The 19,539-nt window shown below is 37.2% G+C and overlaps 1 protein-coding gene across 2 annotated transcripts in view; it reads right to left on the reverse strand.

Annotated features, from left to right (window-relative positions):
• The window catches only part of PTPRN2 (protein tyrosine phosphatase receptor type N2), a 637,088-nt gene that overhangs the window by 383,836 nt on the left and 233,713 nt on the right, over nt 1-19,539 (reverse strand). For both annotated transcript variants that reach the window (XM_088159091.1, XM_088159088.1), the window contains exons 6-9: nt 16,368-16,812; nt 9,878-10,129; nt 8,475-8,515; nt 6,614-6,987 (exon numbers count right to left, since the gene is read on the reverse strand). In XM_088159091.1, coding sequence (XP_088015217.1) covers nt 6,614-6,987; nt 8,475-8,515; nt 9,878-10,129; nt 16,368-16,812 — 1,112 coding nt within the window. The remainder of the gene's footprint in view (nt 1-6,613; nt 6,988-8,474; nt 8,516-9,877; nt 10,130-16,367; nt 16,813-19,539) is intronic.

The raw sequence follows: 19,539 nt of genomic DNA on the forward strand, positions 1-19,539 counted from the left end.
TACAGACAGATTCAAGTCCAGACCAATTTGTAACACAAATGACACTTGCTAAAAATCAATGGCAGTGGTAGGGCTATGAAGGTCAGAGGAGATAACAGCATCCTGGAAACAGGAGAGTGAGAGAGAAGTTGAGAAGGACCAACTCTCTGGAGTTATAATCAAAGTGTGACACTGTGCCAGCCTGTGCTTGCATTACTTCAAACATTCAGTACCTCCAGCTGTGTTAATAGTAACAAATTCATACAGATGCTTTGTTGCCTGCAGAAGCACAGAAATAATGGCAATAATCTGTGCCATGATTGTGCTGCCCTCCCTTGTGAGGCTGAAATGGACCCCACCAAAGTACTCCCTGATGCATTTTAAGCTGAATGCTGGAAACAGCTACAGGCTTCACTTGTCACGCACCCTGAATTTGTGATGCATAAAAGCCTTGAAAATGCAAACCTGTTCTTTCATATCAGATTTCTTCTTCATACAAGTAATTAGTAAATGAGATTGAGAACAAATGATGATACACCTTTTTAATGCACTTTTGACTTTTCTTTCTTTCTTTCTTTCTTTCCCTTCCTTCATATCTTTCATCTTCCTTCCAGGCAGCATAAAGCCCAGAACAATTTATAATGCAAAATAACAAAGAATATTCAATACAGTGTTCCAAAAAAGGAGTTGAAGAAAGACAAATACTAGTTTATAAAGGGACCTCCTCTGTGAAGACAGACTGAGGAGGTTGGGGTTGTTCAGCCTGGAGAAAGGAAGGTTGTGTGGGAACCTCAAAGCAGCCTTCCAGAGTCTGAAGGGGGCCTACAGGGAAATCAGAGGGGGCTCTTCATCAGGAAGTGTAGTGACAGGACAAGGGGGAATGGCTTCAAACTAAAAGAGAATAGGTTTAGGTTACATGTTAGAAAGAGATTCTTTACTGAGATGCTGGCACAGATTGCCCAGAGAACTTCTGCTCGAATTTATTCACTGATTTTCTACTTATGAAATTACTTCATTCTAATTTTTAGTGGTTGAGCATTTATATTTTGTACAAGTAATGTGAGCTAAGAAAGTAAAAAAAAAAAAAAAACCACACACAAAAAACCAAAGCATGAAAATTAAATGATGTCATTTTTACATCTGAGCTTCCCAGGACTGGGCAGAAGAGCACTGATGAAAAAGTACTGTCAGATAAAAATAAACTGCACTGTGATTCAGTATGCTGCATTCCCAGGAATCCTGATCTTTGGCTTTCCTGTTCTCACTCATTTCAAAAGTTTAAAATTCATTACTGTTTCAAAATGACCTGAATAGTAATCACCCAAAAAGCACTGTGATATCCTAGAACTGACCATATGTTACTGTGAGATATTTCAGCATCTCAAGGTTTTAATGACTCCCAGTGATTATAAAAACAAAGCACAGCCCCCAGCCCCATCCTCAGTTTGGGCATATTTAATGTGCAGTTCTATAGCCTGGAGTCAGTAGAGTGACCTGAACCTGCTCACTGAGAGCTTGTGGAGTACCTGAACCAGCTGCTCTTCCAAAGACCTGGCATGTAAACATACCCCAGACATAGGATGCTAAAGCAGCAGAGAGGCATGGAAAGGGGAATGAGAGTGTCTGGGAATGTCTGGTCTGGGAAATCAGGCCAGCAGCCATTCCTGTTCAGCTAGGTGGAGTAATGCAGGTCTGAGGGATCCTTGTGGTGCTATAGGGCACTCTAGGCACGCTCCCAAAATTGCCCATTGCATCAGGACCAGAGTGAATCCTTGCCATTATTGTTGTTAGTGCAGAGGACTGGCTGATCACCAGCTACATCAATCAGGCAATTTTCTCTCTATGTTCCTCTAGAGGTAAAAATGCAGAGCTGGTCCCAAAACATCTGGGAAAGCAAATCCCTTCGAGGAGGGAAAGATGGACACTGGGAAGGACTCTTCTCTTGTAAAGTGTTCTACATCAGCACGTGAGAATCACGTTCTGTCACAATATATTTCAACAGATTTTGAAAGCACAAAAGTAAGGGTAGCTGAAGTAGAACAGATTATCATAATATCTCTGCACATATAACAGATAATAAAAATATACAAAGCTGAACACACATAAAAAAGGCAGTATTTATTGCTCTCTGTGACAAAGCCACATTAACTACTGCTTTTCTGTTATTTTCTTGTGGATGAATAGGAAGCATGAGGTATCATTTTCCTATGGGAATATATAATATCAAAATTGAGGCAGTGAAGCCGTAATATGGGGGATACGAACTCTGTCACTTTCTAAGAATCACAAGAAAACTGGAGAATTATAGACAGAAAAAAGATTTCACGTCTAGAAAACTCAAGGGACTATGAATAATTATGCATGAAGAGTTGGCAACAGAAAATTCTAGAATTATGTCTCTCTACAACTTCTGGTGCTGAGATACCAAGACCAAATTGTGCCTACTGGATAATTTCACAGGAAAGGATTTTCCATGTGTATTATTCAGATAAGGGGTCAAGCTATGTTGTCAGAAGCCAAACCTTTGGCTTTAAAATCAATTATGGACATTTATGCAACTTACTTATACAAGGGAAGAGTTATATAAGGGAAGAAAAAATCAGAGATAAAAATTTATAATTTAACTTCTAATGTCAGCAATGCTGTCCTTTGGTGATTTTAAGAGACTTCAGTAGCAACAGAGTTTCTGGTTTATATGTGTTTATATTTTCTCTTAGTTTTTAAAGCTAGTTGTAGAAATTAAGTGAAGAATATGCAGAAATCTCTTTCCCTTGATAAAGTGCATTTGTAAGTAGAATAATGATTTCAAAAAGGACTGTGAGATATACAGAGAAGGTCAAATCAGTGTTTCTTTTTGAATATGTGCATTAAAAGACAGGAACATTCTGTCGTTATTTTCTAAAAAGAGCTGCAAAGCCTCATGTAATATAAATGTTTAGCTTCTAAGAAACATCAAGATCTTCTGGTAACTGAGAATGATAAAACCTATCAGCCCTCTTTCATTGCTGCAGGTATTGTGATTCATTTTTCCTATTTCTTTTAAATTTAATTTTTAAATGCAATTAAAATGTTTCCACCTGGTAGAGGAAAAATAATGAAGATCATAAAAATACAACTCTTTAATGACCTGCCTAGGAAAACAGAAAACTTGAGGAATAAACCAAGACTTCTGCACAACCCAGCTTCAGGGTCCTAACCTGAATGCCATCCTGAGGAAAGTAATCATTATATGCAAAGCAGTATCATTTATCACATTTGTAAAGGTGGAGAAATAATATCAAGCATTTGCAATTAACCCAGCCCTTCAGCACGTTAAATGGGTCAGACTAATCATATTCCATAGCAATTTTACACTATGAACACAAGACCCATTTTTTCCCAGCACCTGAGCAGAATAGCAGCTACCTCCAATGAAATGCAGAGCCATGCATGCAGGATCCAACTTGGTTAATGTGTTGTGAACAGATTTACAACCTATACAATTTTACACAGACAGTCTGGAATTGAGAGCTAACATATGACAAAACATGAACTATCCAGGAAATGCATAATACAACAATGTCAGAAGTTGGCTCACAAGCAGAGAGAGGTGCCATGAGCTGTCTGTGATCTAGTATTTGTATGAAAAACTTCAAGCACAAGCCTTCTGATAAATCACAAAACAGGATGGGTTGCTCTGCATTAGGTGTCCAAGCATGGCTTCAGACAAGCATGACTTGATTTTGAAGCTTGAAAAACTGTGATAAGCTGTGAAAGAGATGAACTTTCAAACTAGGATTTTTCTCATCATTTAAGTCTAGCTACTCAATCTCATATTTAAGAAATTGCACGCCAACTTGGCTATTTAAACTGCTGAGCATACAGCAGCTTACATTTAGATTTACTGGAGGTGGTAAGTACTACATGTTCTGGAAAGTCAGGCTTTGGGTTTCCTCATGAGACACTCAGGAGACTAAACACTGTGTAAATGTTTTGATTGTGGGATCTAGGCCCTCATTTTATAGCAAATACTGCCAAACAAATGGGAGAATTGGCAAGCTTTAAAAAAAAAAAAAAAAGTAGTTTCCCAAATGTGAAGAACTAGAATTTCAGAAAATAGAGTCCAAAGGCAAGACTTCTCTGATTAGAGAGTTCACATTGATGTATCCCAACTATAACAGAGTTATGGTTTATAACTATGGCAAAAGAGAATACAAATGAAAATAACATCCCATAGATTACTTTTAAAAATAAGATTACTTTAGAATTTTAGAGTTAAAATTAATAAAACACTTCAAAGCAATTACATGGAGAAAGAAAAAAAATCTCAACACAAATACTTCAGTGGTAGAATAGCAATTTTTTGAAAGAGAAGAAAGTAAACAAAGTAAATCACCAATTTGATTGGTTTCTCAGAATAATAAAGTACTGAAGCAGCACAGTGGAGAATTTGCTGGACAATTTTCTACACTGAAAGTGTCAATTCATTCCAAAGCTTAGCACTGATGGATAATATGGATTGGTATGGATTGCAGTGCTGCAACCATCTGAAAGGTCACTTGACAAACACAGCAGGAGGAACCTACTGTTCTTGCCATTGGCAATCAGACTGCCATTTTGACAAGTCTTTAAAGTATCACGAATCTTCACTTCAAGTATTAGATAGAAATGTTTATCTTTTGTATGTGGCATGATTAAATGCTGGCATCTTCTTAGCATTTCATGGAGTTCACTGTAGCAGTGCTAATACCTCCTTGGATCATCCTTGCAAAACCTCAGAAGGTAATGGGGAATGGGTCTCCCCATAAAGGTCAGCTATAGCACTGAGAGGATCATAGGACCATAGAATTATTTAGGTTGGAAAAGACTTCCGAAATCATTGAGTCCCACTGTTAGCCCAGCACTGCCAAGTCCACCACTGGATAGTGTCCCTAAGTGACACATGTACATGCCTTTTAAATACCTCCAGGGATGGTGACTTTCCCAGGGCAGCCTGTTTCAAAGCTTGACAATCCTTTCTGGGAAGTTTTCCCTAACGTGCAATTTGAACATCCCCTGGTGCAAGTTGAGGCTTTTCTCTTTGCAGAGCCTTCCTGCCCTCCAGAAGATCAACACTCCCTCCTAACTTGGTTTCCACCTGAAAACTGAGGACACACTTGATCCCTTCATCCAGATCATCAGCAAAGATGTTAAACAGAACTGGCTGCAGTACTGAGCCCTGTGGAACACACTTGTGACCACCAGATTTACAACCATGGGAACTCCACTCCCCAACACTCTGGGTCTGGCCATCCAGCCAGTTAAAAACCATTAAAAATGGTAAAGAACGTAAATTATATTTGTGTATATGGACTCCTCTAGAACCAGGAATCTTTGGACAAATTACCTTCTTCAGAAAGTTTCATTGAATAATAACAGATATAATTCAGGGAAAACCCATCAGTGCAAGACTAGCTTGGAAGAAAACCAGGTAAAATGATACAGGAAAGAATTCCAGGTTGTGAACACTGAAATTCAGAGTGTCTCACATTTCACAGAGCTCTGACAGTTCTAAACTTTACCACATTTATAAACCAAATAAATCTGGATAGTCAAAGGAGATGGTGTCATCAAGACACTCTTTGGAATAAAGGAGTCTTCCAGATATGAGTTGAAAGAGCTGGGGGAAGTAGGGAAGTAGTACTGAGCTGGGGAAAATCTGTCTTCTACTGCTTCTCATAGCATTCTTAGGCAGGAACAAAGAGGTGCAATAAAAGGATATTGCACCAGTTTCTGGTTTGTTTCTAATGTGCAGCCACATGCATTTCAATGCAACACAGTATAGTAAAAACAAGAATCCTCCACAGCCTTATTGCCTTCAATCCTATTAATAAGTTTAAGACAGCCAAAAGAATCAATACTTACTAAAGAAATTTCTGCCTCAGTTTCTCTGTGATACTGGACAGTGATTTGTAAGTTCATTCTAGAAATTCCCAATTTCTCACAGAAGAGGAGTCAGGATCACTAAACAAATATAACATTGTTCTACAGAGACAAAAATGATGTAAAAGTGCCTACAGGGCTCTAAAATCCCAAATCCTGTAATGCACTGTGTATCATTAGGTGGCTAAAGTTGCCTCTTTGAAAGTATAATATTAAATGTCAAATTCATTAGTGGCATGACCTGAAATCATTAGGTCTTTCTTTCTAACTAGCTGCATGTGTGATGTTTGGATTCCTATACGTGTTATTTTCAGATCAAAATGAAACCACAGAGAAAATACTGCACTTTATTATTGTGTGTCTTTTTTTTGAAAGAATGACTCAGGCATTGATATTTAGACTACTTTCAAGTCAAATATTTAAAGCTTGCATCCTAACTATAAGCACACTTACTGACATATTGGAAGGTCACTAGAACATGAGAAGATAGAGAGAGGTCTAAGCAAAGACCTACAAAGTTAATGTCTTCTGCAAGGGAGAAAAGGCAACTGTAAGAAAATGAAACTGTTTGCTTGTATTTTCATCAAAGTACTGAACAGGTTCCAAACAGTTTCAGATGTATTAAAAATCAGGCCTGTGGCATTTTCCTCCTGTACATTCATATTGCATTAGGTGCAATGACTTTATCTTTCCCCCAGTTAAAAATGCCATTCAAATTGGCTGTTGTACTTACTCTTTCACTGTCACAATATAGCCATATTCTTCATCCTCAGAAGATTTCACTTCAAGTTGTAAGCCTTGTCCTGGGTTTTTCTGAGGCTTTTCATAGGAGTTTCCTTCCTGGATTAAAGCATTCTTCATCCAGTAGCTGGTCTGGCTGGGGTCTTTGGAGTCAGATTCACTATTCTTTGCAGTTGTCAGCTCCCTTGAGTAAGTCTCACTTTTTACATTTTCCACACCAGCATTTATTTCTTCTGAGGAAGAAGGGTCAGTTTCTTCAGATTTCTTAGTTTCTGTCTTTGTAGGTTCTTCAGGAATAATGTCTTTATGCATGTTTTCAGCTAATGCATTCTCATTCAAGAATCTAATTAGTTTTGCAGTGTTCTCCTGTATTAAAAGAATAATATTATTTTTAAAACTAAACACAGGAAGGTTATACTCACCAAACCTGGATATAATTTTTAAAACTCTTATTGATATGGTTGAGTCTATGCATACAACTGTTGCATGGTCATTTTCTTAATTTCTATAAACTGCTAGAGCTTATAGAAGAGCATTATATATAAAAGAACATTAAATTATGCCACTATATTTTGCCAGTAGTTTCCATGCATATGTGTGTCTAAGTATTGACGAAAACAAAACTTTGTTATGAGATAAGTTAATGAAAAGGAGAACAAATAGAAATGTCTGTCAACATGCCTGGGTTGGGCCTGGAAAATTTCATACTTCTTGGGTCTCACAAATTATAACACCAGAAAAGGAACAGATATTCTGTTTCCCTTCTTCATTTCTAGAAATGGTGACAAATTCTATGTGAGTGATCCAACAAGCTAAACATATGACCACAGAAAACCAAAATCTGTCTAACAAACCAACAATAAGTAAATGAGCCAAAGTCAAAACAGGTGCCTGGAAAAATTCATTAGCTAGTTCCATTTCATAACTTTATTGCAGCCAAGCATTTGGGAGAAAATGATGGCTTATGGGCACTTTGTGCTCTGTGTCACAATAAATTCTATTCAAACATTCCCTATTCAAACTGTCACTAAGAAATTTATACATGAGATCCTCTGTAAGTCTGTTGTGACTGCAGCACTTCATTCCTTGAAGATTTTCATGTGGGTGTTTAATGCTCCTGCCACACTGTCCGTGTGTGTTTTCCCTGCTTGGTAGAAGGACTGAAGAGATTTTACTGTGAACACAAGAGGATTTGCCCGTTTATGAGTCTTGCAGTATTAGCTTTTGATAGAGTACATAGTAGGAGAAGATTCACACAGATTTTTTTTAATATTCCTTTGACATTTTTCTGTTCCATGAAACTGAGAAAAAGAAAGATGAATATACCTCAAAATGGCTAAATATTGGACAGCAGTCCATAGGATATGATTCAAAGCTCAGGAGGAATATTGTAAAAGTAATCTGGATTAAAATGCTAATGTTGATGTTACTAGTTAGGGTATGAGATGTAATGCCTAGAGTTTTTGAAATACCTCTGATGTTCTCCAGAACGAAGAGCCAAAGAAGAGGGGGGGAAAGAATTTTCAAGAACACTTCAATGCTCAAAAATTACTGATTTGAGGAAAAGCCTGAATTTGTCTGAACTTTGTGAATCTGTTCTGTCTATTTAAAAATAGATAAATGGAAAAAAAGGACTTGATTTTGCTTTTCGAACATCAAAACTCATTTTGGTTAAGGTTTAAATAAATGCTCTTTTAATATTTCAATGCATCAACAACAACATGTCTATGTGTGGTACTGAACCATAGCTACACAAAACACAGAATAAGTCTTATATTTCAGTGAGTTTGTCTTTCACTGCATAGAAACCTGATATATGGAACAGTTGTTTTGTTAAAATACTGGTACTCTACCTCTTTATCAGTTCTCACACTGGCTTCATGCACTCCGTTGTCTGTAGGATATAAAAAGCACAAAAATATAGTTATGAAGGGCAAACATCATATACAACACAAAGACTTCTCATGGGCTGCTTTTTAGTGGTGGCCTTTTTATGTGATTTAAACATTGAGACATCAAAGCTGGAAGGGCAGAGTGAGGAGCACTGTATAATTTGTTATTGTTATTCTAACCCCACTTTGATAGCAAATTAATGCGAGATCAATAGACAGAGTACTTCAAGAGCCAATGTAATAGTGTTATTTTGCTAATTAAGTGTCAAATCATCATATCAGTTTACCAATATCTGAGGAAAAAAAAAAAAACAAAATAAAATTGCTCTAGCTTGCTGAATGGACGTTTATGGTAAAGGAAAAGGAAACATATATTTCCATCATACATATTTTGTTTGGAGAAAATTACATATTTCAATAGATATCATTCACCAAAATCATGTTACAGTGTAACTTCAGTAATAATATTCAGTCATATCCTTAACATCAGTCAAATAACACTGGCTTTTTGCTTTATGAACTGAAAGTCTCATCTTTCTCAGCACGATTCAAGATAAACCCTCAAGTTTGCTCCTTTTAATCTACAACAAAATCTGGCAATCAGAATATCCCTAACTAGTAAGGATTTCAGTATATCATCATGAAAACAGACAGTTAAAATATTTTTTTATGATTTACAGTATATACATTTCTGGTGTACTAGATATTATAACATTCCTAAAATAAAAAATGGATGAGCAGTAACTTCTGTTCCACTGTGGTATCCACTCATTAATGGCAATTACTGCAGCTCCTGAATCTGCATCACCAGGAAAATATGTATGCAGTCAGAAACAAATAACCATAATAACTCTCCTTATTCCTTAAGAAGGAAAGAGAACAAGTGGGTTTGTACCTGTATTTGCCACGGATTTTCTTCTGCAAGTAACTGTGGCATCTTAAAAAATTATTATCTGTAAAACATATCTTTTTCTCTGCATATTTTGAAATACATCTTATAATAATTTCCATTATCATTTTGTTTAAACATCTCATTTTTCAAGAATAGGAAATTAGACCACACAGCATAAAGCAATTCTTATTTCAATATAATTAGGTGTGTACGTTTATCTTGTTTGTGAAGCTTGAAGACAAAGTAAACAGATATGTAAACATAATTCATAAACAGATTTTTTTTTGGTAAATGAAGAATGTGCTGTAAAAAGAAAACAACAATCTAAAATTCCACAGCCATTTGGGAAATACAGAAAATTTCCCTTCCATCTTTTTTAAAACTGATTTTTAGATGTCTAGCACTAAGGTGAAGAAATAGAGGAAAATTAGGGTAGCTGTCTTTTGCTGTACTTATCTTCTAAAATAAATACCTGGTATATTAATGCTGTTTTCCATTAATCCAGCCTGAAGCTCTGCCTTTCCTTGAGCATCTCCTTTCTTCATTTGTGTTTCTGTTTTGTCTTTAGTTTTTCCAGCATTTTTTTCTGTTTCTTCCTGAATGTCAACACTTTGAATTGCAGTGGCAATAGTATCAGCGATTTCATCCAGTTCTGTTGAGCTGAGATTCTCCACATTCACTTGGTGTTTCTCGAGGTCCTTCAATACATTTTTAATCAGTGTCTCTGGATCACAAAACAACATAAGCACAGGATTTAGCTGCATACATGAAACACATGTGCTTTCCTAACAGATAGATCTCCCTTCATGGAAAGGATCTGCTTTTTAAAGGATTCACTCATTCATGCTGTGTTCCTCACAGAAAACACAGTATTCTTAATGGGTGTTAAAGTTTGTGATGAGGTGAATCTGTGTCAGGACAGGGGGATGTGTGCTATTATAACCCAGCAAGTTCTGCTAGAGAGAGGGCATGAAAATATCACTTTTTCTTTACAGGAAGAACATTCTTTTCTAGTCTAAATTGACTCAAAATACTGAAGACAAGTGTTAAAGTAGCCTAACTTTTTTTTTTAGCTGCAAAACAGTACAAACAACATTACTGTTTCCTAGAGATCAGTTTTCTTTGGTGACTTACTTTCACAAGATAAGTAGCTATGCAGAGTTCTGGGGAAAAATGAGAGTCAGTTATATTATCTTTCAATCAAAAACCTCGACAATTAGAAGTGGATATAAATATATATCCATTGTATAAATGGATATGTAAAGGACAAAATTTCTAAATGGTATTAATTTCTCTGGGACCATATATAAATTTTCAAATATATATTTACAGATATATATTATATAGATATCTATATCTACATATAGATATAAATTATAGATATAGAACTTGTTTTGGTTTGCCAGCTATGAATGTTTTACCAGTTGCTTTGAGAAAAAAAACAACAAACCAAAACAACAAAACACCTTTGATGTTATAAAAGTTTTGAAGATAAGGAGATTCAAGGGCAATGGATATTAAAGGTGAGTCAGAAGATGGAGCATAACATCTCCCCAGGGAAGGCACTTTTCTGACTGCATATATTGCATCTCTACTTCACTGTCAGTCTGTAGAACTCTGCAAAACTCAGCCTAATGTCCCTTGGAGTATAAGACACTAAATGTAGTGTGCTTACTGCAGCACACCAAAACCATTCCCAATCATGCCTCTGTTCTGCTCATTCATGTTGATAAGAAATTTAACATATTTATGCATATGCATGCAAGCAAGAAAACTCTTTCACATAGTATTGTGTAGGAAGAGGAAAATAAGGACTGCTTTCAAATCTCTGTTGAATGTATGAATTTACATATGAGCAGTTTGAAGGTGTCATCCAAACCTTTTTCTCAATAGTAACACTCTCCATATTAAGCCCAGTGGTTGGACAGGCTCGTCATCTGTAAGCAAGACTTTGGGACCAGGTGTCAGCTTTCAGGCTCACATAAAAGTGAATTAAAAAGTAGGAAAAAGGGAAAAACAATGCCGTAAGGGCTAAATATAAGGATTTTTCTTTTTCCTCACAACAGAGGAAGAAGTACATAGAGACTAGGAAAGAAGTAAAACTTCTGCTTCAGGGAAGAGGCAGTGGAACATCTGTGATTTTTGCAAGGAGACAAGCATCAAGGACTATTTTTCATTGGGAATAAGAGGCCAAGACGTTGGACACATCTGTCATTTTTTGGACCCTTCAGTTTTTACTGAAGAGCTTATCAGAATCATCTCACCATTAGCTTCCCAATTCCATCTCAAGGCAAAGTCTAATTTCCCCTGACCTGACCCAAATTCACCTACCAAAATAATGCCAAAATTATTTTCCCTTAACTACTTAATCCAAAAAAAGCAAAAGAACTTAAACAGCTTAAATAATAGGTTTACTATGAGTCTGAGAGGGTGCTGACATAGGAGGAAGATGGTTCTTTGATGTACTTTCTTTTCCAGGTGAAAAGGAAACATCTTTCCAATAACCCACCATGATGTTATTACATTCTACTAAGTTAATGATAAAATTCAGTAACAGAAAATACAAGCTAATCTTCAGAAATGTGAACTTTTGAAATTTCCTTTTAAAAAAACCATAGTTTTAAGTACACTTAATTGTGACTACCAATAAAAAAAGACAGGTTATATCTGTGATTCTACTTCAAACTGACAGCCAACAAAGACTTTGGTAACATATTGGAATAGCAACGTGCTTTGTACAGGAAAGCAAATGTTCAGAAATGTGAATCAAAGATATAAACTCAATCTGGACCAAGATTACTGGAGGCAGCAAAATTAATACTGAAGTTTGAAGGAAGCTTAGCAACACTTCAGAGAAAACTTTGAAAAGTTTCCTTTCTTTTTACTGCATCCGTCCTCTGTTATGAATTTAATAATATGGTAAAAGTATAGTGACCAAATGTTTTAGTTTAGAAAGGTAATCTACAAGAGCAAATTAATCTAAACGGCAACAAAATTTTTCTATACACTTGATCAACCTGAGTTCAAGACACTTTTTCAAGAAGCACAAGAGCAACCTGGCAGGGAGGTGGAGGGGGTGTTAAACACAGCAGCAATGCATAAAACTAAGTAAGAAGAAAACAAACAGTGCTGTTGCATTACCACAGGAGCCTTGTATCTGCTTAGGTATCATTTCTGATTTTATCTTTTGTAGAGCTAGCGGACAATGTCTTGACAGAAAAGTCTAAATTATTGAAGCAGAGCTAATGAAGTCAGCAATGAAAAGACAGAATATATGTCAGATCCAAACCAAAACTAAAACTTTACAAATAAAACATCATTTGAAGACAAATCTTAAAAGAGAATTATATTTCAGGACATATATAATTAAAATAGTTATATTAATATAACACAACTAGATTTTTATTTATTTCATTTGATTCACAGACAGCTGTCAAGACCAACTACTGAGCTACTCAGCAACATGCAGGCAATGTAGCTTTGTCATTTCCATTCCATTTTTTCCAAACCAACTTCTTCTCTTTACCTATATTCTTAGCCCAGTCTTATCTCTCCAGTCCATCTTCATACTCATTTTTAATATCCATTGTCAACAAAAAAGCAGTCTTAAGCAAATGGGGATAGGGGAACAAGGAATAACATGAAAAAAGAATGGCCACAGGCCCTATTCCAGATAATACTGGCAGGCTCACTGCAGGTTCTTCTGGTTCACTAAAACCACAAAATTATATAGAGGAGCCTTCTGCTCCTCTAATACTGGCATTCCTGCCCTGGTCATTGCCACCTGGGCACAGTTCATCAAACAGAGTCCTAAATACTGCATTGACATAAGTAAAACTTTGGCATTATATCTACTTTTACTGAACTATAATGTGACTTAATATGTCAAGAACCAAAGGGAAAAACCAAAGGCAGTAAGTATGAGGAACATCATGTTTTTAGCATCCTAGGAGGGATGGTCACCAAAGTGCTGTAACAGCCTGGTGACATGCAGGTCTACATGAAAAGCCTTGCTAACTGCACGTGGCTACTGATATGATATTAATCCTTGTCCATGGAAAATATGGATATTTACACTTCTTGCTATGGCACTTGTCCATGTTTGCAATAATTTGTAAATTACTGGATAACATTGATAAACAGATAAATATCATTGCATCTGTTTACAAACACCTTTCGGTAATATGATGAATTTATAAAAATCAGAAAATACTGTTGGAGGAAGACCAAAAAGCAGATGGATGCTGCAATGGCACAGCACTGAAGCAGCACATATACTATAACATGCATTTACCTGTGCACAGCTTTTATAGTCTCCCACTGATTCACTTCTAAGTAGACTCAGCAATGCTCAGTCATGTTTCACAGGGCTTGTACTGCAAACCAGATTTCTCCCTTAGCTCCAACTTTCCAACTGATGCAAACTATCTTTTATATTTACACTGGACCCATAATAGCAGTAAAAGCATATATGTCCTAGAAGATGTAATTTTTAATATAAGCTCCACAAGTAGAATTCCTTAGTAGGTAAGAATAGCACTTTATCCAGGGAAAACAGCTTTTTATTGTACAGCATATAAATGATACCTCATACTCTGATGGCACAAGAGCCAAAACCAACTTGCCTGACAACCACATGATATGGGAGCAGTAACTTTGTTAGAAATTCCACAGCATGGTCTGTCTTCTTCAACTCCATCACCCTACTGACCATGTTAGCTGTCTCAGCAGCTGAGCACCATATGGAATGGTGATCCCAGCTTTGCCAGAGAGAGGACATAGAAAAAACGTTTTTGTTCCATAAACATGGAAGTTTGCTATTTTTTTTAAGACATCTGAATTACTAATTCTGTGACCTTTTCAAAGGAACAGAGAGACGTATTCTGTAATATTTAACACACAAAAAAATCAGTAGACTAGAACAAACCACATCAAAATGAGCCAAATTCTAAATATGGCTGGTGCAGAGGAGAGATTAACAATTCCAGTGCTGCACAGTTACTACAAAGGCAGCACCCACGCACATCTTGCTACTCCTAGAGGTAACAACTTCCAAATCTGATGGAAAAATAACTCCATATTTCCTTCTTTTGTATTTCTCTCTCAGGGTGCCTTGTTAGCAAATTTACCTGCCACTGTTTTGCAGCAATTCTCAATACTAATCTGCTCAGTACCTTCTGGATTGTTCTCTCAGTCCAGAGCCTTTGTCTAATCCTCTCTCAGATGGATCAGAGAACTGAGCACCCCATGCCTTCCAGTTTTTTACAGTTCTGTAGTTCACAGAATACAAGAAAAATAACAACCCACAAGTCTACAATAATCCATAAGCATAAGAGAGATTGGAGAAAGGTTAAAAGCAGAAAGAGGTTGTGTGGTCAGCCTGGGAAATCTGAATTTAAACCACTTTCATTCCAATGGACAGCATTTTAAGCAATGAATATGTTGGGGTCTGTCCTCACCACTTTCTTGTGAGATTATTAAGTGCAAAAATACAAAGGAAACCACATTATTTTCTACTCAAACAATTCATAATGCCTTGCTTATGCAACATTTAAAAGCAAATGCAATGGCAGAAGTTCCTACAGGGCATATTATGTATGAGAAGTCAAAGTAGTACAACCCAATGAATTGTGAAACATGTTATTCCCTGTAAGTGTTAAGCATTTTTTTCCCAGTTGGCTCCTACCAGGAAAGGTGAAGTGGAACAGCTGGAGGATAATGAAACCAGCATGTGCCTAGTTTGTTTTGAGTCTAGCAACAAAATTGTCTAACCTGTGCAAGAGACTTACAGTGCCACCTGGATTTGATTTTACATTATAGTTCATTCCTTGAAACCTATTATCTCTGGGCACCATACCAAGAATGCTTTCACTTCTGAGCATCCTTTAGACTGCAAGCATTATCTTTCCTCTGCTGAAACTCTGATATTTCCCTGTGTTTGTGTGTGTTCTGGTTTTGGAGGATATTTAAAAAACAAACAACAAAGCAAATCAAAGAACACTATACTTTATGGATGATAAAGAGGGATTCAAAGGAACCCTCTAAATTATCACCAAAATCCATTGGGATAATGGTGACTGCAGTGTAACAGATACAAGTGCTTGACAATGGCTGGGGATTGACTCTTTCATTTTTCAGGGATCTGAACCACTGGAGTAACATCAGTAGTTAGATCAGTTTAAAGAAACAACAAAATAAATCAGACTTATAAAGTCTATGTGATGCCCAAGACTCATCTTCCAAAGCAGTGCTTTAAGTGTATCACAGCATGGGGATGTTACCCTGCATTTTCATTTAAATATTTGTTGAACTATCACGTACTGAAGAAGAAACTGCGATCCAATCATTGTTAAACAGCATTATCAAGAAAAAGATGAAAATCCAGGAAATGGGTTCTTTGTTACAGAAGATCCAGACCAAACTAGATGCAACCCCACCTTCTTGTCCACCTATCCATGGGACTAGCAGACTCCACCCTTCTCTGTGTTCTGCACCAGAATTCATCTCAATGTTAATTTCTGTGCTTAACTTTGAATTTTACCCATGTTCCTTGAATTTCTAGTTAAATAAAGAGATATGGAACAAAACCAGGCACTTCTGTATTATCTATATATATAGTGTGGGATGACTGCATAAAAACAGATTTGATAGCGAAGATATACCCATAATTATGCGTTGTTTGTAAAATGCTTTGAAAATATAATAAATTACATAAATGCTATGCCTTACTAAGTGCCATATATTTCTGTACGCATATGGAAGGTGGGCTGAAGATTGTGGGTAGATGTTTGCAGGGAAAGAGTAGCTGGAATGGTGAACATTATTACTGTGTTATGGCAGATATAAATATGCCAATATTAGGGGATATATCAAATGTCTAATTTTATTTTCTTTGTCTCAAAAATTTTCAGTAAACATGAGGGAAACTTCAGGTAAGCAAAACAAGTAAATATGAACTTTACCATCCACAATTCTCAGAGGGTCCTTTGGCTCATCCTGGGAAGTGGATTTGTGGCTCAGCATCTCAGGGGTTGGCCTCAGCACTCCAGGCACAGGTCTGGGCTGGAAGAGCTTCCTCATTTTGAAATCTTCTGCTTTTCCTTTGTCAAAAGTTGCACCAAAAGGACTGACTTGTGTAGAGTACAATCTCTCTGCGTAAAGCTGAGACCCTTTAGTCCTGCTGTGAGGGCTTTTCTCACTGCTCTGTGCAGACAGGTTCTGGGTGATGTAGGAGTGCAGCGCTGCCATCCGGCTCTTCTGGGCCATTCCTGACTCCTGCTGGCTCAGGGTCCCTCGGGAATTCTCCAGGAATTCCTGCTGGGATTTGGATGCACGGGCCAAAGGAGGTGATGGCTCTTTGGGGCTCGGCCTCGTGTAGAACCTCGTAGGGTCATTGTAGATGTAGCTCTGGAGAGAGCAGAAGGTGGACAAAAGGAAAGGGGTCAGAATTGCTCTGTCATTATTGTTGGGCTTTACCAACCAGGAAAACAATAATTGGAACCTGAAATGCAAATGTAAACTGCAAACCGCAAACTGTAAAGTGTGCTTCAAAGAGGCACGACTACTTATGTGCAAAAATCCAGTTTATCAAATTATTAAAAAGCAAGAGAAAGATATTAGAGAGAGAATAACACAGGTCACTGCTATCTATGTGTGCACTATTTGTATTCAGTCAGACAACGGAAATAAATATTTATATTTAATATATCTAATAAATAAAGAAATAAATATTTATTAAATCCACTTTCCCTTTGGTTTTCACTTAACCTATGAGAATAACTATTTTTCAGATTACTTATCAAAAACTAGCATGTCAAATTAAAAATGTCATTTTTAAAGGAACACCAAGTTCGCTTACTTTTTTACCAAGTAAAGCAATTTTTTGTATACACTAAATACTTTGTTCTATTTTAAATGAAATATTTTTCCACTAAATTAAATCTCTAATAAATATATCACCTGCCACTATGAAAAAAAAAAAAAAGAGGATAAACAACGTTTAAATTGTTGTTTAGTTAAATTAGTATTTTCAGGAAAAACAAATAACAAAGTTAAAAACATGTCAATCAAGCTCAAATCACATTTTTACTGAAAAAGTGCTGGGCATAAAAAGTTGAAAGGTAGGCTCGCAGTACAGTTTTCTATTTTCAGTTTCTATTTTCATGGGCACACCAGATGGACATTCTTTTTACTATGATTTAATCCTACAGACATTTTTGCTATGATCACATCCTGAAGGCAGGCCTTTTCAGGTTTTTAGCAAACCAGTTCCATCCTCCTAAATAATTTCAAAAATCATTTTCCTTCAATTCTTGCTAAATACAACTTTGAGCTGAGAGGTTTACTTATATCCAGAATCATTCTGATCAGATTCTTTGTTTATAACTCCCTCAGGGCACCTTGCTGAAGTCACATCCCACACTGTCTGTGTGTTCCAGGATGGGTCCTGCTCCTTAGCTGTGCCTTCTTGCTTAAACTGTCACACAAACTACATCACAACGTGGCAGCCTTAGGACAGGGACTATTTCAGCTCTCACTGCTATAAATTATAGTGAATCACTGGTGTCCCTGTGCACTGATGACACAATGATTTAGGACAGGCAGAGCTGCAAAATACAGAGGGAGTGAAGAGACTATACACTCCAGAGGAGAGCAATTAGAAGGATTCAGACAGAAAAATCATTATTTATGTATTTGCTAATGTACTTTGTAAAAACAAAATAAGTAAGATTGATAACCTCCTCCAGAGATGAAGAATTACTTCTAGATTTTATCTAGGTCTTAATTTTTGGACAATAATTTTGCTCTCCATCTGAACAATTTTCTTTCTTCTGATGAGAGCCAGTGGATTTTACAATACATATTCATACCCATTTCTTTCCAAGAGGGTTTTCTTCCCTTTAAGAAATGACTGAAGAGGTTCATTCCATGGTTCCATGCCATGATTTAAATAGAATTATGGTATAGGCAATTTTATTACAGAGACAAAAAGCACTTTGGCCACTTTGGCCTGTGACCTACCAATGCAAGGCTTTGGATTTCTGCAGTTGGTGTTTAACACAGAAATATTCTTTGTGAAAGCCAAGAAGTCGGGCTGCAGTGAAGCAGTGTCAAAAATACAGAGCTAGAGATCAAGCAGCTTTGTGTATGAAATATTTCAGTGTCCCCTGGGAACTGTATCAAACAGCAGCAGTGCAGCTCTGGTTCAGTGCTCCAGCTGCAGGGTAGGCATTGCTCTGATCAGCTCCAAGGGGGAGCCAGTTGTCCAAATGCAAGTTGAACACTGTTTACATGCTTAATAGCAAAGCCTAAATGTAAAAAACTTACAGTCAGATGCATTTATCTCCCTATTTGAACGGGTCTTTGCCTGGGGTAATTAACTCTCTAATGATACTCCAGAGTGAGGAGGAAGTGCAGAGGATGACACAAAGCAGCCCAGGACACCCCGAGCAGTCCACTGAGAATTCACATAAGCTTCCATCTGCCTTCCCCACTCCTGCTCTCTCTGCCTTGCAGCCTTCCAGAGGACCTCCTGGGCTCAAGGCAAGGAAGAACAGGGAGCTGGGAAAGGGAGAAATGCAACAGGGGGAAGAGGACATTCCCCATTCAGCCATGGAAAGACAAGAGATTGCTCAATCCACTTGGTAACTGCAACCTAATTTGGATCTATGTCCCATATCCAGCTCTCTCTTTTGCCTCCTAAGCTTCACTATTAAATGTGAGAGGGGAAAAAACTGATGGGCACTCTCAAACCATGTGAAAGATTAGTGTCAGGAGATGAGGGCTGGCTTTTGATGAGCTATTTAACAAGTCCAAAAACCCTTTAGCATTAACAGATCAGTGATTTTCTGTTCCTGCAGACAACAAGCACATCAACAACGACCACCAACCCACCAAGGGATCACACACAAACTGGATATAAGTGTGTGCCAGTCCTGGGCTCAGAGCTGCTTCTATCAGGAAGGGGCAGCCTCTCAGCAGCTTGACAGGTCACACTTTGGGCAGTAAGGGATGAAATATTAAAAGTTCTAATTAAAGCAGAGCACTGACAGCTCAGCTGTCTTCACTGAGATAGCAGCCCTTCTGATGTAGTTTACTCTGACTTTAATTAAAGGGGTCTCACAGCTGTATGGC

The sequence above is a fragment of the Sturnus vulgaris genome, chromosome 1 (assembly GCF_052056855.1).
Source record: "Sturnus vulgaris isolate bStuVul1 chromosome 1, bStuVul1.hap1, whole genome shotgun sequence".
NCBI classification, from domain to species: domain Eukaryota; kingdom Metazoa; phylum Chordata; class Aves; order Passeriformes; family Sturnidae; genus Sturnus; species Sturnus vulgaris.